This window comes from Scaptodrosophila lebanonensis, unplaced genomic scaffold (genome assembly GCF_003285725.1).
Source record: "Scaptodrosophila lebanonensis strain 11010-0011.00,11010-0021.00 unplaced genomic scaffold, SlebRS2 tig00000092-arrow-pilon, whole genome shotgun sequence".
NCBI classification, from domain to species: domain Eukaryota; kingdom Metazoa; phylum Arthropoda; class Insecta; order Diptera; family Drosophilidae; genus Scaptodrosophila; species Scaptodrosophila lebanonensis.
In genome coordinates, this window is record NW_022060566.1 from 4655471 (window position 1) to 4675267 (window position 19797).

Consider the following 19797-nt stretch of genomic DNA (forward strand, 5'->3'; position numbering starts at 1 on the left):
AATAGAGCTTAGCTGCAAGAATACTCGCCATGAAATATCCAATTAAAATGAATGTTTTGCTTTCTTTTCTGCAGATGTTGTTGTGGTTTTGCCATCAATGCAACAAGAACTGAAGTTTGTCTTTTGTTCTAATTGTTATTATTATTGCGTATTATTTTCGGTAGTATTTTGTTTAATAATCAGCAAAAGAAAAAGTTGCTTTCGTTCTATTGTTGTTTTATATTGTTGTTTGTGTTTTGGCAATTGCTCTTGATTGTTTTGTTTGTTGTTGTAGGCAGGCATTTGCTTGGAGGCGCGCGAGCTTTGGCAAAAATTAAATTGTGTTAGACGAAATGAAAAATGTTGTCTAAGACAAACCGAAGGCGGACAAAAGGACAGATAGACAAACACTCAGACAGATCGCTGTGCGATTTCCTAAACTCATTCCGAGCACACATGGCATGTGCGCGGGTGGTGGTGGCGGGGGAATATGTGCCATGTCGCTAAATGGGCTTTAAATGTCAACGTTTCAGCCCTTCACACACACACACACACACACACACGCATGACTACGTGGCGCATTCAACTAAAGTGCAAGCATTTTATTTTGGTATTAAGCTTTACATTTGGCGCATTTTAAAACGCCGACGACCAAGCCACATCAACAGCGGCATCAGAAAGCCAACTGGGCCTGGCCAGCAGCTGCCTCGGCTGACGGACTTGTTTGGACAGACAAACTTGTTCTACAAACTCAAGGGCATCAAGGGCCGTTTAAATTGCGCCCACACAGGGAATTTATTTTAACACAAATCCATTCAATTGTACAGTTATGGCTATTTCTAAAGAAACTAAAGAAAGTTTTACTTTACTAGTTATCTCGACTTGCCTTAATGGCCGCTTGAAGAACTAACCGATTCTCAGTCTTCTAATCGACTAGACACTAACAAATCGTAGAGTATCCTATAAGAACATATCGATAATAAGTAGCAAGAGAAATTGATTATGGAATATTTTAAGAAGAATTAACTTTGAGAAAAAAGAAAAAACCAACTTGCGTTCAATCGCTCAATCATTATATGTGTATATTTCTTTATTTGACAAGCTCATGCTAAAAATTCTTTGCATCAGATGTAAAGAAAAACCAAGTTAAGAAAATACTGATTTGAGATAACGATTTGCAATTTAAAAAAAAAAAAGCACTTCCATGTTCAGCTTTAATTATTAGAAGCAGTTAAAGAGTATACTTAAGATTATGACTCGCAGCACAATAAAATATTTGAGTGAGCTTAGAAGGACTTTTTGTCTTGTTTCCACTGCTTGAATAGTCCCTAAATCAAAGTTAAAAGAGTTATCCATTTTAATTAGGATGCAGAGAACGAACATATTTTGAAAAGTAAACAAAACTGTGCAAGTATAAATATGTATGGAATCATATTTGTGTTATTTAGACGAACTTTTTCATCTCATTGTCTGAACAAGGTTAAAAGAGAAATCCAAGTTTAATTACAGCAAAAGCTTAGAAGTATAGCTAAGATTACAATAGAGCTGCACAGACTTAGCAGCAAATATTAAAAAAAAAATTAATATATATCTATATATATGTACATACACGCACACCCTTGTACGTATAAATATGGAATGAATCGTGTTTGATCTTTAGACGGACTTTCTGTTTTCATTTCGCTGTGTGAACAGTCTTTGGATAACAAACTGACTCGACACAGTAAGAAGTTTCGTCCGGTGCCCAGCATGGTCCTTGACTTTGCTTGCTCCTTATAGCTCCGTTTACTGCACTTGCATTATATTTTTTTTTATTATTTTATAGCCATTGCTATTGCTTTGCGAATTGCAGTTCAGCTTGATTTATTTTATTTCATTTTGCGAGTGCAACTTTTAGCCACAATTTTCAACGCGCACTCTTCCTCTCTCCTTCTCCACTCTCCCTCTCTCTATCTCTCTCCCTCTCTTTCTCACACTCTCTCTTTCTGTCTCTGTTTCTGCCTTTCGTTTATTTCGTTTTTGTGCTTTCCTTTTTTGTCGTTTTGGAAAACTGGGAAATTGATGCGAGCGCTGAAATACGGTTAACAGCATAAGTTGGTTATTACTTGCTGCTTAAGCCTGAAGGCAGAGGCGGCAAACAGAATGCATGAAAAGGCGCAAAGACGAGATGCCGCCTCCAGGCAACTATATCCATAGGAGGTTAGCAATAAGGGGGAGCAGTGACAAGTAAGCCGAGCACAGCACGTTCGTCACTTCGGCCAGTTGGGTCACTCAGTTGTTCGTTGCATTTGTGGGTGTCTGGGAACTGTTTCAAATAAAATATTGCGCTGCCAAATGCAAGGCTATACGAGTATAGCATGGTCTGGCAGATAGCGCCTCAACAGTTTGCAGTTGCTGTTGCTGCTGCCGCTTCTAGTGGCTTCTGTGGCGCCCCACGCATGAGCAGCGCCTGACGGAAATGGCATTTTTTCTATTACGCTTCAAGTGGCCGGCCGTAGTGAGTGGCATGTGAAGCCGTGCTGGAAAGTGCAGCTGGCAACAAAAGTAGTTGGACGTGGATGGACCGCAGACTCTGTAGGTAGATCGGTCGCACCAACAACATTTTCATTTTTTATTTGATGAGCTTTGAAACAATTATTGTAAAAATATGAGGGGTGGCTCAAAATTCGTGGCAGTGATTTAATTTTTGTTGAACTAAGAGAATGAGCTTAGTCTATCTACAAATCAGTAAACTTCAATGAAAAGTTCGATTAGCAAAGATAGATTCTTTCAATAAAACGTCAAGTGACTTTATGGGATTATTAAATTTTAAATATTTGACAATTTGCGGTAAAAGTTATGAACCCATTCAGTTGATCGTCAGCGCATATACGAATACATACATGTAGCTGCGACTTGGCTTTGTCTTTGCTTTGCATTATGTGTCTAAGCAGTTTATCTCTGAAAGCGTGCAATTCAAATGCGCATAAAGTTAACCCCCACCCGACCCAATGCGACCCGCCCCAGCCAACTAGCAACTAGAAGCTAACGAAAACGAAAACGACAGCGACGACGGCAAGCACTTGGAGGACTTGGAGAACGACCACAATGACTCGCTTCGCTTGCTGGTATCGTTGGCAGCATCAAGTCATCGTTGGCAATAGAACCAACAACGACAACAACAACAACAACAACAACGACAACTGCAACTACAACTGCAACAGCAACACACAAAAATACCACTTAAGGCAATGTGCGAGTGTGTGTGCGTCGTTCAGGCAAATATGCATTGCGGTTGTTACAAAATTGCATGCCGCCATACATATATATACATATATGTATATATATGACAACATAAACTGACACACACACACACACACACACACACACATGTAACCGAGCAGAAGGCGAGGTGCGTTTGACTTCAAAAGCACAAAAGTACCACAACCCTCTGCCAAATCTTTTGAAAGCCGACTGAGATTTCAGCTTAGTACGTCATTTGTCTGGTCCAAAAGTACTTATGTATGTCTGTATATATGTTGTAAGAGTCCGGTTGGCCTAAGCTCCAGGCTTCACATGTGTCCACTGCCTGTAGCCTCGCTTAAGAATAATTGGCAGAGCTGAATGGAGTCCGGCTGAGATGCCTAAAAGGACAAACATTTATGTTGCAAACAATATTCACGCCGTATATCGTCGTAGCTGTACTATAGTCTGCACGGACATTTTGTTGTACTTTATAGCAAAATATCAAAACTAAATTATCGAACTGGGCTCCGTTTCCGGTTCCATTTCAAACACATGCTGCTCCTGCTTCCAAAGAAGAGCAGTTTTCTTCTGATTTAAAAGTTGTATATTTATTATCATTTAAATGTTTCGTTATGCTAACTTAATTGCTTCAATTGCCCTTTAGTTGGTTTGCAATATATTTTAGAGAAGTGCCTTCTAGCCGAAAAGGGAAGATTTATACTCTGATGTAATTCAGGAAATATGGAATACAAAATATTTGTAGCATATTAAAAGAATGCTGATTGATGAGTTATCGTTGTATATTTTGCAGAAATTCTTTAACTTAGCTATTTTAAATATTTCAGTATTAAAAATTAGCTGCAAGCTAACAGGTTTACCCCTAAACTTAAAGTTTAGTCCATTAAGATATTTTTTGTGATAAAAAGTGCTTAGATTTTAAACAAATGTTTAGGTCTAAAAACTGAGCTTTATTAAATTGAAATTTCGCAATGAAAAAATATTTAGGGTCTAGTTCTACAATAAAAAAGGAAAAGCAGCTTTTTCAGCGGCAACAAATACATATACATCCAATACCTAAAATTATAGAAAATTAAAATAGGCGTTAAATTAGTTTATAAAATGCTTTACTCTGTGAGGTTGCAAAAACGGTGATGGTCGAGAGTCAAATATTTTAAATCCTGTATAAAAAATTATTCTCTGGAATTCAATGGATTTTAAGTTATAAACAAATTGCAGTCAGCTTTCTGGAATATTTGTATAAGTTAACTGTCAAACACTTGTTAATATAATGAGTATTTCTATGTTAATTGCGTATTTTTTTGCTGGAATCTAACTCTAATCTGTTCTATTTGGTTTATATGAATAGTTCTTTAGTTACAATAAGTTCAAAAACCTCCACATTTACTAACATATGATGATTTGTATTTGTTTATAAATTAAACATTCTTTCTTTCAAATAAAAATAAAACATGTAGTAGCTAAAACGATGGATATTTAATTCTTACGAGTATACCAATATGATATACATACATACCCTAATCGATGTTGGAAAAGGGTTGTTATTTTCATCAATTCCCGCCATCAATTATATAGATTGAAGGAATTGCTGCTGTGTTCATTTTAATTCGTGTTGGATTTTCAAATTCCGTCAAAATTTTGACTTTGGCTTTCCCTCCAAATACTGCAGCATACTTTTGCGCGCGGCGGCAAACTTCTGAAGCAACTCACCGGCTGGCCCCGGAGGACCCTCGAAATGCGTGGCATGTGTGCACAAGTGAGCGAAATACTTTTATCTACATGCTAAAATCTAAGTGGCAACAGAATTTTGAACAAGAAATTGCAAAAATCTAACAACAAAAAGGCAACAACAACAACCACACACATATAGTATAAACACTTATGCGGAAAAGAAATCGGTGGAAAATGTGAAAAAGATGAGAGAAGGCAAATGATGACTTCAGCTGCGCTGAGGAGCGGGCAAATATGGAAATAAGTTTTATTACTCAGAGCTCTGTATGTGCGAGTATGTGCTGGCTTTCGTTTGTTTTTGGCGCCGTTTAGTTATATAAGTGGCCAGAAAGGGCATATTACAGTGGCTGATGCGAAGCAATTTACTCGCGCACAGCGGGAAAAGCAGAGGAAAAAACAGCCAGACGGAAACGACCAGGCACTGGAGGACTGAAGGAGCCAATATGGGGTAGGTTCTTGCATCGATCGCTGAATGATTTCATGCAATCATGCAATCAACCGGCGTCAAATTGATTTCATTTTATTCGCGCTTTGTGCAAATTTATTTTACGGAGCACTTCCATAAATGCAGTCGCGTAAAAATGTAGAGAATAGTGAATGAAATACGAGCAAACTCTCTTTTTTTTTCATCCAGACCGAGCTTTAGTTGACCCGCCACTGCCACAAATACAACAACACAAGCAACAACAACAGCCACTGCCGCCGTATTTTAGGTAACAATCTGTGCGGCAAACGGGAAGGCGTGCTCATGTGGTTCCCATGAATTGTTTGCCAAACTTTTTAAGCAGCGAACAACGGGCCACAAGTTGTGAGCCCACAAGCTGTTTACGAGTGTGCCTGTTTGCCATGTAGGGATGTGCACCGATAAGTAAATAAGTGCAGGAGCAGACACATAAATACAGATAGGCTTCTCTATAACAAATCAGCACAAAAAATCAAGTGTACTTGATTGTAGTGTATTTTATTTTAGTCCAACTTTAACTGATTGAAATGAAGTGGGTTTAAAGGATCGACTTTCTAATTATGATTAAGTCATCAATTCATCGCAGAACATGGATGTTGGCATAAATTAAAGATCAGGAAACAATATCGTGTGGTTTAGTATACATTTTGTATATATGTTTGTTACACAGCACATGTTTATTAATCAAAAGAACGAAGTGAAAAGCAGCACAGCTTCTATTCTGTATTTACAACTTTATGTGAAAAAATCTTGATTTTTTTTGCTTAAATTGTTTGTATACCTGTTCTGCTGGCTTCTTGGCTTCACCAAAACAATTAGAATGTATATATAACGTACATTAAATAAAATGCTGTAATATAATTTCTCCTAAATTCCAAATTCTTTACAGTGTATAGCATTTGAGATTGTAAATTTTGTAGAGCCATGAATGGTTTCTTAAAGAGACTGACACTCGGATTTAAACTTAAATATTGTAGATTTGAAATACTTGTAAGTACTAGAAGATGCAAGGAAAAGCATACAATTCTGTGTATTATTATTATCATAAGTTTCTCCCAGGCTTTGATTAAGGAAGAAGGCATAGCTAATTAATAAAGTTTTCTGAACCACCTAAGTAGGTTATTTCGACAACTGAACAATCGCTAGCTTCCGGGTTTCATTGTCTATCGTCAGTAGAGTTGAGTCTATGAATAACATACCTTTAAGCAATGCTGGTGAAGAGAACGTTGCTTTATTCCTTTTATTTGCATTTTAACCGCTTGTGTAATTTGTTGATAAGGATGAGGTTTTACTGTAAACCGCACGGCACGCATTCAAAAGCTAAGCATAGCACTCGAGGCGATAATCAGATTTCCAAGTTTTATGCATGTATATGTGTCTGTGTATTTTGGAGTGTTTGGTACCATTTGAAGTCTGTTTTACAATTTACGGAGATGTAGAAGCCATTGACAGGCGAATTGTTGTTTGCGAGTTTGCAGTTTTCAGTTCGCCAGCTGCGGTAATTGCGACCACTCGAAGCAATTAAACGATAGTAATCGACCCTACACGAAGCCGTTGCTCACGCACATAAAGTATACGACACCAACACCATCGCCCACAATGTTTCGCAATACGATTTGGGTGGTGGCCAATGAGTGAATTTCAAATTATTGGCATTATTAAATTACATAAATCAGCGAAGCGCAATGCGAAGGGGGCCGGGTCGGGCAGGTCGGACAAAAACAGATCCAAATCTAAATCCATGCTCAATGCTGCCGCGTCACGCAATCCATGCAGAAACTTGGTGACAAATTGTTGATTGGTATTTAATTGGTGGCAGTAGAAGTGGCAGCAAATGGCATGAGCCTACCTGCCTCCTCGCTCTCTCTCTATTTTATTTATTTATTTCGCTTGGCTTTTTTTTCCATGCCACGCTAATGAAAGAAGTTGTCAGGCGTTGCGCCGTCGGCATCGCAAATTAATAAAATAAATAAATTAACATGTGGAGCCAAAGAGCGAACGACAGAGAACGGCACGTGGAACAATTCAATTAGGTTGAGAAACTTTTAAATTAAAAATCACATGGGTTGTCAGATGAGTGTGCCGTAAACCAGAAGCTTTTGTGCTTTGGACAACACAGTGTTTGGTGTTCGGTGTTTGGGGATTGTAAGACATCGAACAGGGACTTGTATTGGCAAAAAAAATTGGGGACAGAAATGGAGAAAACGCCAACAGAAAGATAACAAAAAATGCGGCAATCTGTGGCATGGCGATATACATTTAGCCAAGAAATATAAAATAAGCAATTTGAAGGAATTTCTATACAGAAATGTTTGTTTAATGCTGCATTTACTTAAATTTCTCAGAATATTTATTTGAGTAAAAGGTCGCTACATTTTTGTTAAACAATTTTACAAACATTTTCTTTGCATATAAAGAGAAGCTGATTTATGTGTAAAGGAACAGAATTAAATGCTTTTCCCAATTTTTAAATATGAATAATAATACGATAAAAAAGACAAAATCTGTACTAACGAAAGTTTGCTAATGTGTTGAGGAGTTAGAATAAGCTTAGCCTTTGCTTTCTAATTTCTGATACATTCAATACATATAGTAGTAAATGGGTAATGTTTTTTGCAAAATACAATAAAATATGATTTGGCAACTATCGACCCTAACTCAATCACGGTATAAGGTGACTATAAATGTGATTTACTTCTTGTTTATATGTACTCTTAATAACACTTTCTGATGAACAATATTATCCTAATGCATGTGTGCACTATGTATGTATGTATTTTCTAATAACTATAACAATGTTGTGGTAGTCGGCGCACAGAATGCTCTGCGCTGTCAATTAGGAAAACAAATATGTTAATAATGTCAAATTGATTTCAATTGTAGAATCACTGCGGTAATCAGCATTAATTAAAAACCACATTCTACACACATTCATTGTTGTCGCAAACACACAATAAGCAGCCACACACACACACACACACATACTCGTACATACTCGTTTGTATATGTGCCATTTGTACTTATAAGTGGCCCCTGCTGGTCGGTCTTGAGTATTCAGGCAACTGGAATTTGCATGCAGCCCGAAAGTATGCAGCACTCTGTACGTTTTCTTGTATTTTATTTCTATGGTTTTACAAACCAAAGACGTTAAATTTGGCCCGAATACAAAAACACACACACACTCACACACAAAATGTGTATGTGCATTTTAGCCCGAGGTTAATTCATATACATATGTGGCGATTGCGGAAAATGGTGCTCTTACCAGTAAGTACTCGTAAGTGCTAGTGTTGCGTAATAAATTGCTGTGATTTCGCAATACGAGTATTCATCACACACTGCTATTCAAAATTGTTTAATTAAATTGCTTTCAGCACTTTTATTGCGTTTCTCCTTAAATGTATAGCATGTATGTATGTACAGCGTGCGCCAAAGTATATCCATACATACAGGGTGCGCCACCTTTTATGTCGTTATGCAAACATTGAATATCCTTGAAAATAAACAACCGATTTTCAAGTAAGATATTTTTATTTAATTTGGTTCTGTAAAATTTCTTGAACTGAGGTTTTCAACACTGGTCTACTCAAGTCAATCGGTTCACTAATGACAAAGTTATTCAATATCTACATACCGACATAAAAGATGGCGCACCCTGTATGTATGGATATACTTTGCCCCAAACAATTACCATTGCTGCTGTTTATGCTACTCTTTATGTTATTGCGTCTGTAAATGCCAATCTGATGTTAAAGCTGTTAGTGCCTCTGTAATGTAATGTTAATTACGCATTGGGATCTCTGTTAAGCATCGCTCTGTTTACGATCGCTGTAAAGACACTGCTGTTGTGAATTGTTTTATTTACTATTTATTGTTGTTGTCGCATTTACGGGCTTTATTTCATTTTTGGTTTGAAGAAAAAAGGGCTTTGTTTTCTTATTTCTGGCTCGTGTAGAGCAGTACCTACATATTTTTTAGATTACTTGTCAACTATTTATTTAAGCTGTTAACTAAAGAAAGCACAGTAATCGCCAAATAGAGTTGTGATTATAAAATCGCAGCTTACCTCAACACTAGTATATATTTGTGTGCATGTGTATGTATGTGTGCTGTCATTTTAGGCGACAGCTTAACGTTTTCCCCCCACTGTTGTTTTTATTGTGGCACATTTATTTAATGGCTTTGATTAAATTTAGTGCCCGCAGCTATAAATGCAATTTTTGTACGAGAGCTCTCATTTGAAGTTAAGCAGGGCTTCTGGCGATCTTCAAGCAACGATCGCAACAACAACAGCAATAGGAAGAAGAAGAAGAAGAAGAGTGCTAAATGTGGCAAATGCCAAATGCTTCTGGTTGCCAGTGGCATGCAATGTCCTGCGAGGCAAGCAACCGAGCTATGAAACACATTAGTAAAACAATAATGCGCAACGTGATAGGAATCTTGTCGCCTCTTGTCGCTTTGTCGCCTCTTGTCAGGCCACAAGCAACTCCCGCACGTAACTACCACAGCCGGAGGATGTGTGTGTGGTGTGTGGCGTTTTAACGCATTTGAATGCTATTTGTGTAGCTGCCAAGCATTGAATAGACAGAAATGTTGCCGCCCCAACAGCTGCCAGAATGCCAAACTCTGACAGTCGCCGGAGAGTGGGTGTGATTTTAATTTTTTTTATTTTTGTATTTCCCCCTTATTTTGTATTATTTCTTTCCTATAAGGGGGTATGTGAAGTGTCACCTCCATATGCCAAGCCCCCTAATACAGTGCTAATGGCATGCGACAGCTTGTGAGATGTAAAATAAACTTGAACTAAGCGCCACAACTACACGCAATAAAATATATTCAGCTGCATAGCTCCTATTTCCGCTACCGATTCAACATTTGCATCCGACTTGAGATTCATGATAAAAATGCTGCAGTTGGAAATTGACGCGCCATTCAATGCCGATTGCCCATATTTCTGGTTGAGAAATTGACATTGGACTAGAATTTTATACTCGGCGACATTTCAGCATCGCAAATGAATAAACAAAAAATTTATTCTCAATGTTATTTTAAATATACAAAAATATCATTCAATATTTAAATACAGTACGTTTTAGGACTCTAGTTGTCTAGCAATATACTGATTAAATTGTGCATCTAGACAAGTTTTAATGGAATTACTTAGTTGTTGGTTGGTTTGCAAAAAAATAGTCTTGCTAATTGGGAGTGCAGATGAAGAAAGCCAGCATCAAGGACAGTCCAACGGACTTCCAAATATGATAGATTTAAGGCGAAAGCCATCTGGGGTAGAATAGGAAACGAAGATGTATTTAATGAGATTTTAGTGCAACGACCAGAACTCTATTCCTTTTGAAAATAAATGAGTTCGGGCAAACTTTTGTTCTGTCATTTTTTCTCTAATACAATCAGAATCTATATTTCTCGCAGTGTAACACAAATACGCCCCACACACACGCACAGATGAAACATTGATAAAGTGCCGCCGAGTTAACTAATCAATACAATTAAAATTTTGTCCAAGGGTTGGGTCACAGGCCAGACAAGCAAGCACCTTCAATTAGCAGATTGTGTGCCTGCGTAGGTGTTGCCAGCGAGCGGCTAACAACTAGCTAACACAAATTTCAGATTGTGTGCTTATCTGTGTTAGTTGGTATACACGTATGTGTGTGTGCTGGGAGTGTGAGTGTGTGGCCATGTTGTTGCGTTTGTTTGGCAGTCTATTTAATCAAGCGGTAGACCGCGCCATGTGCGCCAATGGTCGCAGCGGCCAAGCGAGCTCTAGAGGTGCTGCCAAAATCACACACACACACAAACACACACACACACATACACATGCATGCTTAATTAAGTCGCAGTCAAGCAGACTTAAATCTGTGCATACACATGTGTGTGTGTTCACTACCACAATGATATTTAATTTAAAGACCTCGATTTCTGCTGCTGCTCCTTTTGTCCTTTCGTACTGTCGCCTTGCCAACAAAAGTCAAATTGGAAAAGCAATGCCAGTGGCAAAGTCATGGCAACAAAATGAATTGGTAAGCAAGCGGGTGACTCTCTCTCTCTCTCTCTCTCTCTCTCTCTCTCTCTCTCTCTCTCTCTCTCTCTCTCTCTGTGTGTGTGTGTGTGTGTGTGTGTGTATGGTGTGGGTGTGTGCACAGCGAATTGTCTTGAAATCGACAGCTAATGAAATGTGCCGGCACACTCAACCACACTCATTCACAGGAAAGAGTAGACACACACACACATCTGTGGGTATTTAAATCAAAGTAAGAATTGAAATGCTTTTCGCGTTTATGCATTTTTATTGAATTTCATAAAATCAATGTCTACGGAAAAGTTCAAGCAATGCTTGATGCGAATGTATGAATGGGAAAGTGGATTTTTTCGAAGTATAAATTCGGTAGATATTGGTAAACGAAGGGAAAAATAAACCGAACACCTTCCCTTTCGTTGTCTTGCAAGTTACAAAGAAAAATTTATGTATACATATACTTCTTATATATTTTGTAAGGCCTAAATGGATTATATCTTCGATACATGTAGAGCATATCTATCGATCTATAATAGAAATCTGTCTTTTCTCAGTCGCTGATTCGATTTGGAAACAAATTGAAATGATTTTTACTTTCACTGAAAGGATTGATTCTTTATAATTTGGAATAGGGAAACCGGTACAACTTTCGATCAAAGTTTCTATAAACAGAAAAAACTCTGCTAATGTTGAGTTATCTCACCAACATTTCTACTGCTTTCATATTTTGTTTAGATTTTGACAAATACCTTAAAGCGTTGAGCATTTATGTACTATATTTATATAAATACATAATAAGGTCTGCCTGTTGGTTGTTAAAATAAATAAAGATTGCAACAATAACAAATAGCTTTGGATGCCCAAATGAATAAAGTGCTGATTAAGCACTTTACCGGGTGAAGAGTGTATAATATTTTAGGCTGAATATTGGCCTAATAGCTCAGCGGCTAATTAGCTAATTAGCTTAGTATTTATAAAAATATTTCGACACCAAATTATTGCTCTGCACACAAAATAAAACATAATCAATAAAGCGAAGCAAATAAAATAAATGTGTACAACAAAAATGTATACTTAAGACTCTAAGCTGAACAACCAAGTTAGAAAATAAGTTCACTTGGAATTAGTATTTCCTTTTTGTTAGTCATACAAATGTCTAATAGATTTTTGAAAACTAATTCAATCATTGGAATGCCTTAAACTACAGAGGCATTGACCATATTAACAACTAAGTAATAAATCATATGCGAAGTTCAAGATAATTAATACGACATTAATTTCTATAAATATACCAGTGTTCTTGTTCATGAAGACAAGGTCGTCTTTATCTGTATATGTATATATTCAAATGCCATGCATGCATCTAAATACTTTTTATATATTACATTTAATGCTGACATCTTGATGACGTTTGTGCGTGAACGCTATAAATTCTAATTAGAAAAAATAACCATTTATTTGGGGGCAAGCACGGCTATAGGCACCGGGCTGTGATTTGTGCCATTACTGTTATTGTAGTTGTTGTAGCTGTTGTTATTATTGTTAGGGAATGAATCTATGTGTCAATTTGTGCCTTAACTAATCGCCGCAGAACGTGCCGCCTTTGCTGTGGTTGTGGTTGTGACTGCGGCTCTCAGTCTGGCTTAAGCTTAGCTCGGCACACGGGGCGTATGAGGAATGTCAGCACAAACAAACGCACACATACATATGTATATTTATAGAGAGAGAAAGAAATTTGTGGCTTTGCAAATGTAGCAATTTGCTGCATAAGTTGAAGAAGAAAGAAGGAAAAAAAATCGCAAATGGAATAAAGAAAAAGACCTAAAAATAATGAAAGCTACGGCAGTGAAATGCTTTGTTTGGCACGCGTTAATGTTGTTTGTCTTAAATAATGCTGTTATGTCTCTAATTAAAGCTAATTTTGATTTTGCTAATTTGGCCATTTTAGCCACAATGCCAATGGGCGGCCGCATTTTATTTTCGCATTAAGTGCAAAGCAACAAAAGGCAGAAAACAAAAATCATAGCATACTATCGAGCGCTCATTACTTTTTATGTTCGCACAGGCCCTGCAAACAGCGATGGAAAGACAAAGAGAGCGAGCGAGAGGGAAATAGACGCAATTACAAGAAGCAACAGTGTTTGTGCGACTGTCTATGTGTGTGTGTGTGTGTGTGTGTGTGCTATTTACGTGTGTTTTTGTTCGCGTATTTTGTATTTGTGTTTTTGTTTTTGTTTGTGTTCCGCAACTAAATCTAAATATTTTTGTAATCTATATATACTTTCCATATTAATAATATGTACATAATTGGCTATATATTTATGTATGTATGTACTTGAATTGCGTTTGTAATTTTCATATGTTTTACATAAATATTTCATTAAATTTCAATGCACTTTCGGGCCTACAAGCAAATCAATCATATTATTTTCCGTATTGTGGTCTCATTCCGCAATCAATGGCCATTGACAATTTCAATTTATTTTATGCACATACGAGTACTAACTAATTGTGAGACTAGGTGGGCAGAGAGATAGAGTGTGTGAAATAAAGTTTAGGGGCGGTTGGAAGAGCGTTCAAGGGGGAGGCAGGCGTGTGAGCGAACAGCCAATGATGCAAGCACAGTACAACATCCAATTATAGGGGTGTCGGGGGTTTGTCGGGGTGGGGTTAGGGCTTGGGTGTGGTGATGTTGTTGTACAGGGTTTAGGGACTAGTGGCGTGACAAAGCACGCACTGGAAAGTTGACTAATAGATTAAGTTTTATTTCAGGTACTTACACGTATTATCTTCTGATCACGTATTATTTTGCGTATGCAATTCACAATAAATGTTAGAATCATGCCGCCGAGTATTAAACCAAATACGACAATTATAATGACCACATGATCCGATTGAGAAGCCGATACAGTCTGAAAAAAATATACAGAGAGCATAAATATTGTTTTAAATACAATAAAAATATTTGTTTATACGAAATGAAACAAAATGCAAACTTTAAAAGTAATATTTTTAAACAGAGGCAAATTTATGAGCTTGCTAATGAAAAGATTTTTCATAAATAACAAAGTAAAATAATTTTCATAATAATAAAATGTTGACGCCGATATTCTCTTTTTGACAGCTTTCTTTAATATTTTAAATATATCTGAACTTAATTGATTTGGAGCTTTGGTTAAGTAAAACCTTGGGTTAAGTCTTATAACCAAATTGAAACTCGTCCTTGCTGCAAACGTTAGATGAATATATTTGTTTTAAAAATATTTTGAATACAATTGTTGTGTTGACATTTATAGCGTATATTTGGTAGAGTGACTAACTTACATAAATTAAAATTAAAATCTCCATTCGCTGCATTACTTCAAGTATAGAAAATGTTCTATGGTTGTTATAGGTTTATTTTATTATTCATTTATTATTAATTGCTTAAATATTGAGGCGCAAAAAAGCCCCCCTTTACAAATATACAGGTAGATATAGATATATAGATAGATATCCGACAATTTATGTATTTTTTATGTATTTATTTCTGATAAAGAAAAACAATTTGACAACATGGAAACATACAAAAATAATAATAGCAAATATTCACACAAATATTAGAAAAGACAAACAAGGAAAAAATAAATTAAAAAAAAATACAGTAGAGATTTTGAAGTGCAACTATTCAAATATCTTAAATTTTATATTAAAATATTTTACGCTGACATTAGCGAAATTCAGTATATTTTATTTAATCAAATTGACAGATCTCTCTGGACCTAATGGATAACTAAATTGATTGTAATTGTACAAAGTATATACATATATATATATTATTTTTATATATATCGTCTGATGTGAAATAATCATACAAGACATTTGTAGGTACTTATTATTATTATGTCGCCTCTTTATTGTATTCATTTAACCATAGAAATTCTGGGTCATAATGAGTTTGGATCATGCCGGTCTATTGCGATACGCTATTCACGCACTTGTTCGATGTAATTCGGAAAAATTCGGCTACGCGGATGAAAGGGATACCTTCCGCGACCACATGGCGAGGATACAAACCAGCTCCGAGAGCCGATACATAATTGATCCGAATTGCGTCTGCACTCGGAGACAGAATTATTGATTGTCTGTGTGGACACATTTCGGAACTTTCCGGACAAAATTGGACTAAACAGCTCGTTGCGGAAACGATCAACAACTTGCGAAATTGTGGGAATACATATTGTCAAGCTGCCTTTAATCGCAAATACCAATGAGTGGGGCTCAAGACTAATGCTCGATTCAGACTTCGCTCTAGTGTCAAACAGATTGAGAATCAGAGTATCCTTCCTTTTGTGACCAATCAGCAAATACAACTCCTTGCCATGCACATAGCGAAGCGCGTACTTTGTGCCATTAGCATTCCAATTATCGGGAAGCCATTCGGAGCCAGTTTCGTTAGTTCGCAAGATTTCTTCATCTCCATTACCAACACAGCCCATTTCGTAATGCTTGGTCAGCAAAAAGTGGGAAAGTGCCACCAGAAGGTCCTCCTTCGTATGCATACTTTTCTCAATTGCCTTCAGTAGCAAGTCCAGGCCGTATATATAATCAGAGTGCGATACAGTGAACAAAGTGCAAATCGTAGTGCTAGAGTTCGGCTTTCTATCCATGGTGTTGTTAACCGAGACGAACAATTTTGTTAATTTATAGGCGAGCAAAACTACGAAAATGTGACTGAAACATTTCTCAATGCGACACAATTCGACTATGTAGTGTACAACAAATATTATATAGAAAGGGTTTTATTTAATTATAAAATCATTCATTTATAGTAATATAGTGTTCGCGATTAACTTAAATTCAGGTAAGCCTTTTTGTTATACATAAACGCTTTTTTGAACTTTAAATCTGAAGCAAAAAAGGAAGCTTGTGCTCAACGTTGTGTTTGTTGTTATTTCCTACAATTATTGGTATTTTTCCTTGGAAAATCATAGCTAAGTGTGAAATTATTTCAAATATATACACGTGTATAGCAGAAATTTGTTTCTGTGCTCACATGCTAATTAAGGCCCCTACTACCAATATAAAAAGGCAGACAAACTTTATTTTCAAAAATGTGAATAGAGCGAGAATACTTGTCGTATTTCTCAGTGTTAGAAATGTTCGACACCCCGCCAACGAAACAAAACAGAACAAAACGAAACAATACAAAACAATTCTATTATGTTTCTGACTTGCATATAATCAGAATAATCGAACAACCTGTGCTTTTATGAATTTAATACGACTGCGAATGAATCACGTTTGCAGTGTGGGAGAATTACATAGGTGTGTGCATTGGTGTATTCGCTGAAATAAATACACACACACACACACAAGAGCTCACATCCGCTGTTCAGTTCAATGATTTTGTCATATTGTTTTGAATGGAATGAATATTTGAAAAAAAAAATAGTAATTTAACAATATGTAGGTATCTCATTAAATAAATGAAAAATGCAGCTATCTCTGATATTTGAACGGATAGAATCGAAAATCGAGATTTTTAAACGAGGCCAGGGATGTGCGTGAATTTATTAAACAACTGTGTTGGCATATTTAAAAACATTTGATATTTTTTATATATATTTTACCATCAATTTTAATATTTTTTGAAAGAATAATGAATTGCTTCAACTATGTCTGTCATTCTAAAAAACATTCCCAAGCATATCTTAAATCAAATTTTGCATCGATAAACATATTTCAACAGCGGATGAATTCTGTGTGCAATCGGATTTAATCAAGTTTAAAGTTTTATCTTCACATAGATAAAAACTAGCTGAAACCAAGTCCTTTGCTTGATAGCATTAGTCTGTCATATTAGTGCTTTACTAGGGCTTTACCGACTAAGGCTTTTCGACTAAAACATCTACATAAAAAAACATTCACAATCAAGTAGAATATGATGTATGAGTATTGCGTTGCTTAAATAAGTAAATGCCTAGTGATTGTTGACTGCACTTTTAAATTGTTCTGCCCCTTCTGGACTTTCAACTACGAACTACTTATGTTTCATTTTATTTATTTTATATATTATATGAGATAGTCTCATACACCTTTAACAGAACGTCGTTTTTTAATCATTTCCGTGGATATCTCTGACCACAGCCTAGTTGTGAGCAATGGCCGGATTGGCAAATTATAGTAAGTCTTCTCCCACCGGGATATATTCCTGTTTCTTCCGCAACTAAACTGATTAACTATAAGTACGAATTTGGTTTCTCTCTTTTGAAAAGTAATTTATCAAGTTATTATTATTTGCCTCAATTTGCATGTCTTTAATGTCTAGAGACCCACTCTGGCTGTATTAGAAATTATTGTAATTTTGTAACATTCTTCTTCCCTCTTCAGCTGCAATTATATATTTCCTTGACAGCCCATATAGCCGACTTAATAAGTAAATAAACAAGTTCATTAATCAATAAATAAGTAATTAAATAAGTTTTTCAACTACTAGAAATAATTAAGAGATTAAAACAATTAGAAGAACTGACTGACCAAATGCCGAATAACGCTCCCCTCAGTACTATATAAATGCGTGAACATACATACATACGTGTATGTGTCGGTATAAGTATGGAGTGTGTTGGTGTGTGCGAGAGAAAGTTAGAAACTTTCGTGTGACATTACTTGAATGCGAAAGGAGTGTTCAAAGGGACATGAACGCCTTCACGGAAACCCGACGACTTATAAAATTAAATTTGAAAATAAACCGAATTGTTGAAAATTGCCTGTGTGGTTGAGGGCGCAACAATGGCGGTGACTTTATCAAATTGGACTAAGTGTTAGTTGCAGCCACTGAACTAAGCACAGGCTGCCAGAAACTAACAAACAACAGCAACAGCAACAACAGCGAGAACTGCATTGGCCGTTTAAGCCATGTAAGCGCACGCCGTTGTAATATAAACCTCAAAGTTTTGTAAACAAAACTTATTTGGCCAACTTTGTGATGTGATGTGTTTGCCAGAGTGTTTGCGTGTGTGTGTGTGTTTGTGTGTGTGTGCCAGCTGCTGGTTTGTTTGTTTAGTTGCGGCAATATAATGAGAGAGCGTCGAGTTGTTTTAAAATGCTAGGCAATGGCAACGGCATCGGGCTTACCTATAATTAGATGCACGTACGAATACGTTTGGCCCACATGCAGTAAAAGAATACTCAGAAAAACAAATCGAGCCCAAACATAAATAGTTTGGCATTTTAAATTTAAGTACATTTGCACAAAATACTTCATAGAGGACTCCTTTTGGGACATACACGAGTCAAGTAAAGCAAGTCAGCTTCAATCTTCAAACTAACAGAGCTAAGGACTTTCGTTTGCGTATAAATGTAGTAGTCTTGAACAAATAATATAAAATCAAGGACAAAGAAAAGTTCTGGACAATGACAATTAGTTGTTGCTGTTAACTTAATTAGAAAATTCGGCCGATTACTACTTGTATTATAAATATTTTGTGCTTATTTTAAATTAAAATGCAATTCAAATACGCAAAATCCTCCTACATTTTTTGTGCTTATTCTAAATTAAAATGCAATTCAAATACGAAAAATCCTCAAGGATATTCAATACAAAACGAAGTCAATTCTTCACAATATTTTATTAGATATTATTGTAATTTGATTAGATTTCTCCTACTGTGGATTTCCTATATTTTGAGGTTATTTTCATAATTTGTATATATTGTTTTCCTATGTTAATAGTCATTGTTTGTTGACATACATATGAATAAAAATAAACAAATAAAAAAAAGAAAATTATGTTTTTTCTCAGTGCATGCATGTGTTTGTGTTATTATTGTTGTCACAGCTGGGGCTGCTAGGCTTGCACTTACCGGACAGCTCTCCTCATCCCAACGAAATTTGCAGTTATCGCGAAAATTGCACCGCAAATCCTTTGATATGCAGGTCGCGTCCTCACAATCATATTCCTCCTCAGTGCAGGCTGCAAAAGTAAAAGTAATAGTAAGAATAGAGCAGAGCATAGTCGTGGAAGAAGTTGTAAAAATTGGCACAGATGGCAAACGAGGATACAAAGGGGAGGGCAAGGACCGAAATAGAGAAAATGGCAATCAGCAGTAGTGGAAAAAGATCAGACAATGCCAATGGGCAGGAGGCGACTGGCAAGCTGGCTGACTGGCAGCCTGGCAGCCTGGCAGACAGTCAGACCCACCACAAAGCAAACACACGTAATCACAAACATAAATCGTCGACGCTGGCAACAATAACAACAACAACAGCAATGAGCAGAGCAAACCATAATTGCAAAGCAGCTGTGGCAACTACAAGTAAAAGCACATGCTGGAAGGCCCAGAAAGCCCAGGATTTAGGAATTGAG

At 36.6% G+C, this 19797-nt stretch overlaps 2 protein-coding genes across 2 annotated transcripts in view; both read right to left on the reverse strand.

Annotated features, from left to right (window-relative positions):
• The window catches only part of LOC115627404, a 90591-nt gene that overhangs the window by 21489 nt on the left and 49305 nt on the right, over positions 1 to 19797 (reverse strand). Inside the window, exons 7-8 of the mRNA XM_030523058.1 lie at positions 19295 to 19404; positions 14228 to 14359 (exon numbers count right to left, since the gene is read on the reverse strand). Coding sequence (XP_030378918.1) covers positions 14228 to 14359; positions 19295 to 19404 — 242 coding nt within the window. The remainder of the gene's footprint in view (positions 1 to 14227; positions 14360 to 19294; positions 19405 to 19797) is intronic.
• LOC115627203 (proteasome inhibitor PI31 subunit-like) lies at positions 15316 to 16166 on the reverse strand. The gene has a single exon (XM_030522821.1). It carries the CDS (start codon positions 16094 to 16096, stop codon positions 15413 to 15415), a length of 684 nt encoding a protein of 227 aa, XP_030378681.1. The 5' UTR covers positions 16097 to 16166; the 3' UTR covers positions 15316 to 15412.

Excerpts from the sequence above, each read along its gene's own strand:
- LOC115627203 (XM_030522821.1), bottom strand. The coding sequence starts at position 16,096 with ATGGATAGAAAGCCGAACTCTAGCACTACGATTTGCACTTTGTTCACT.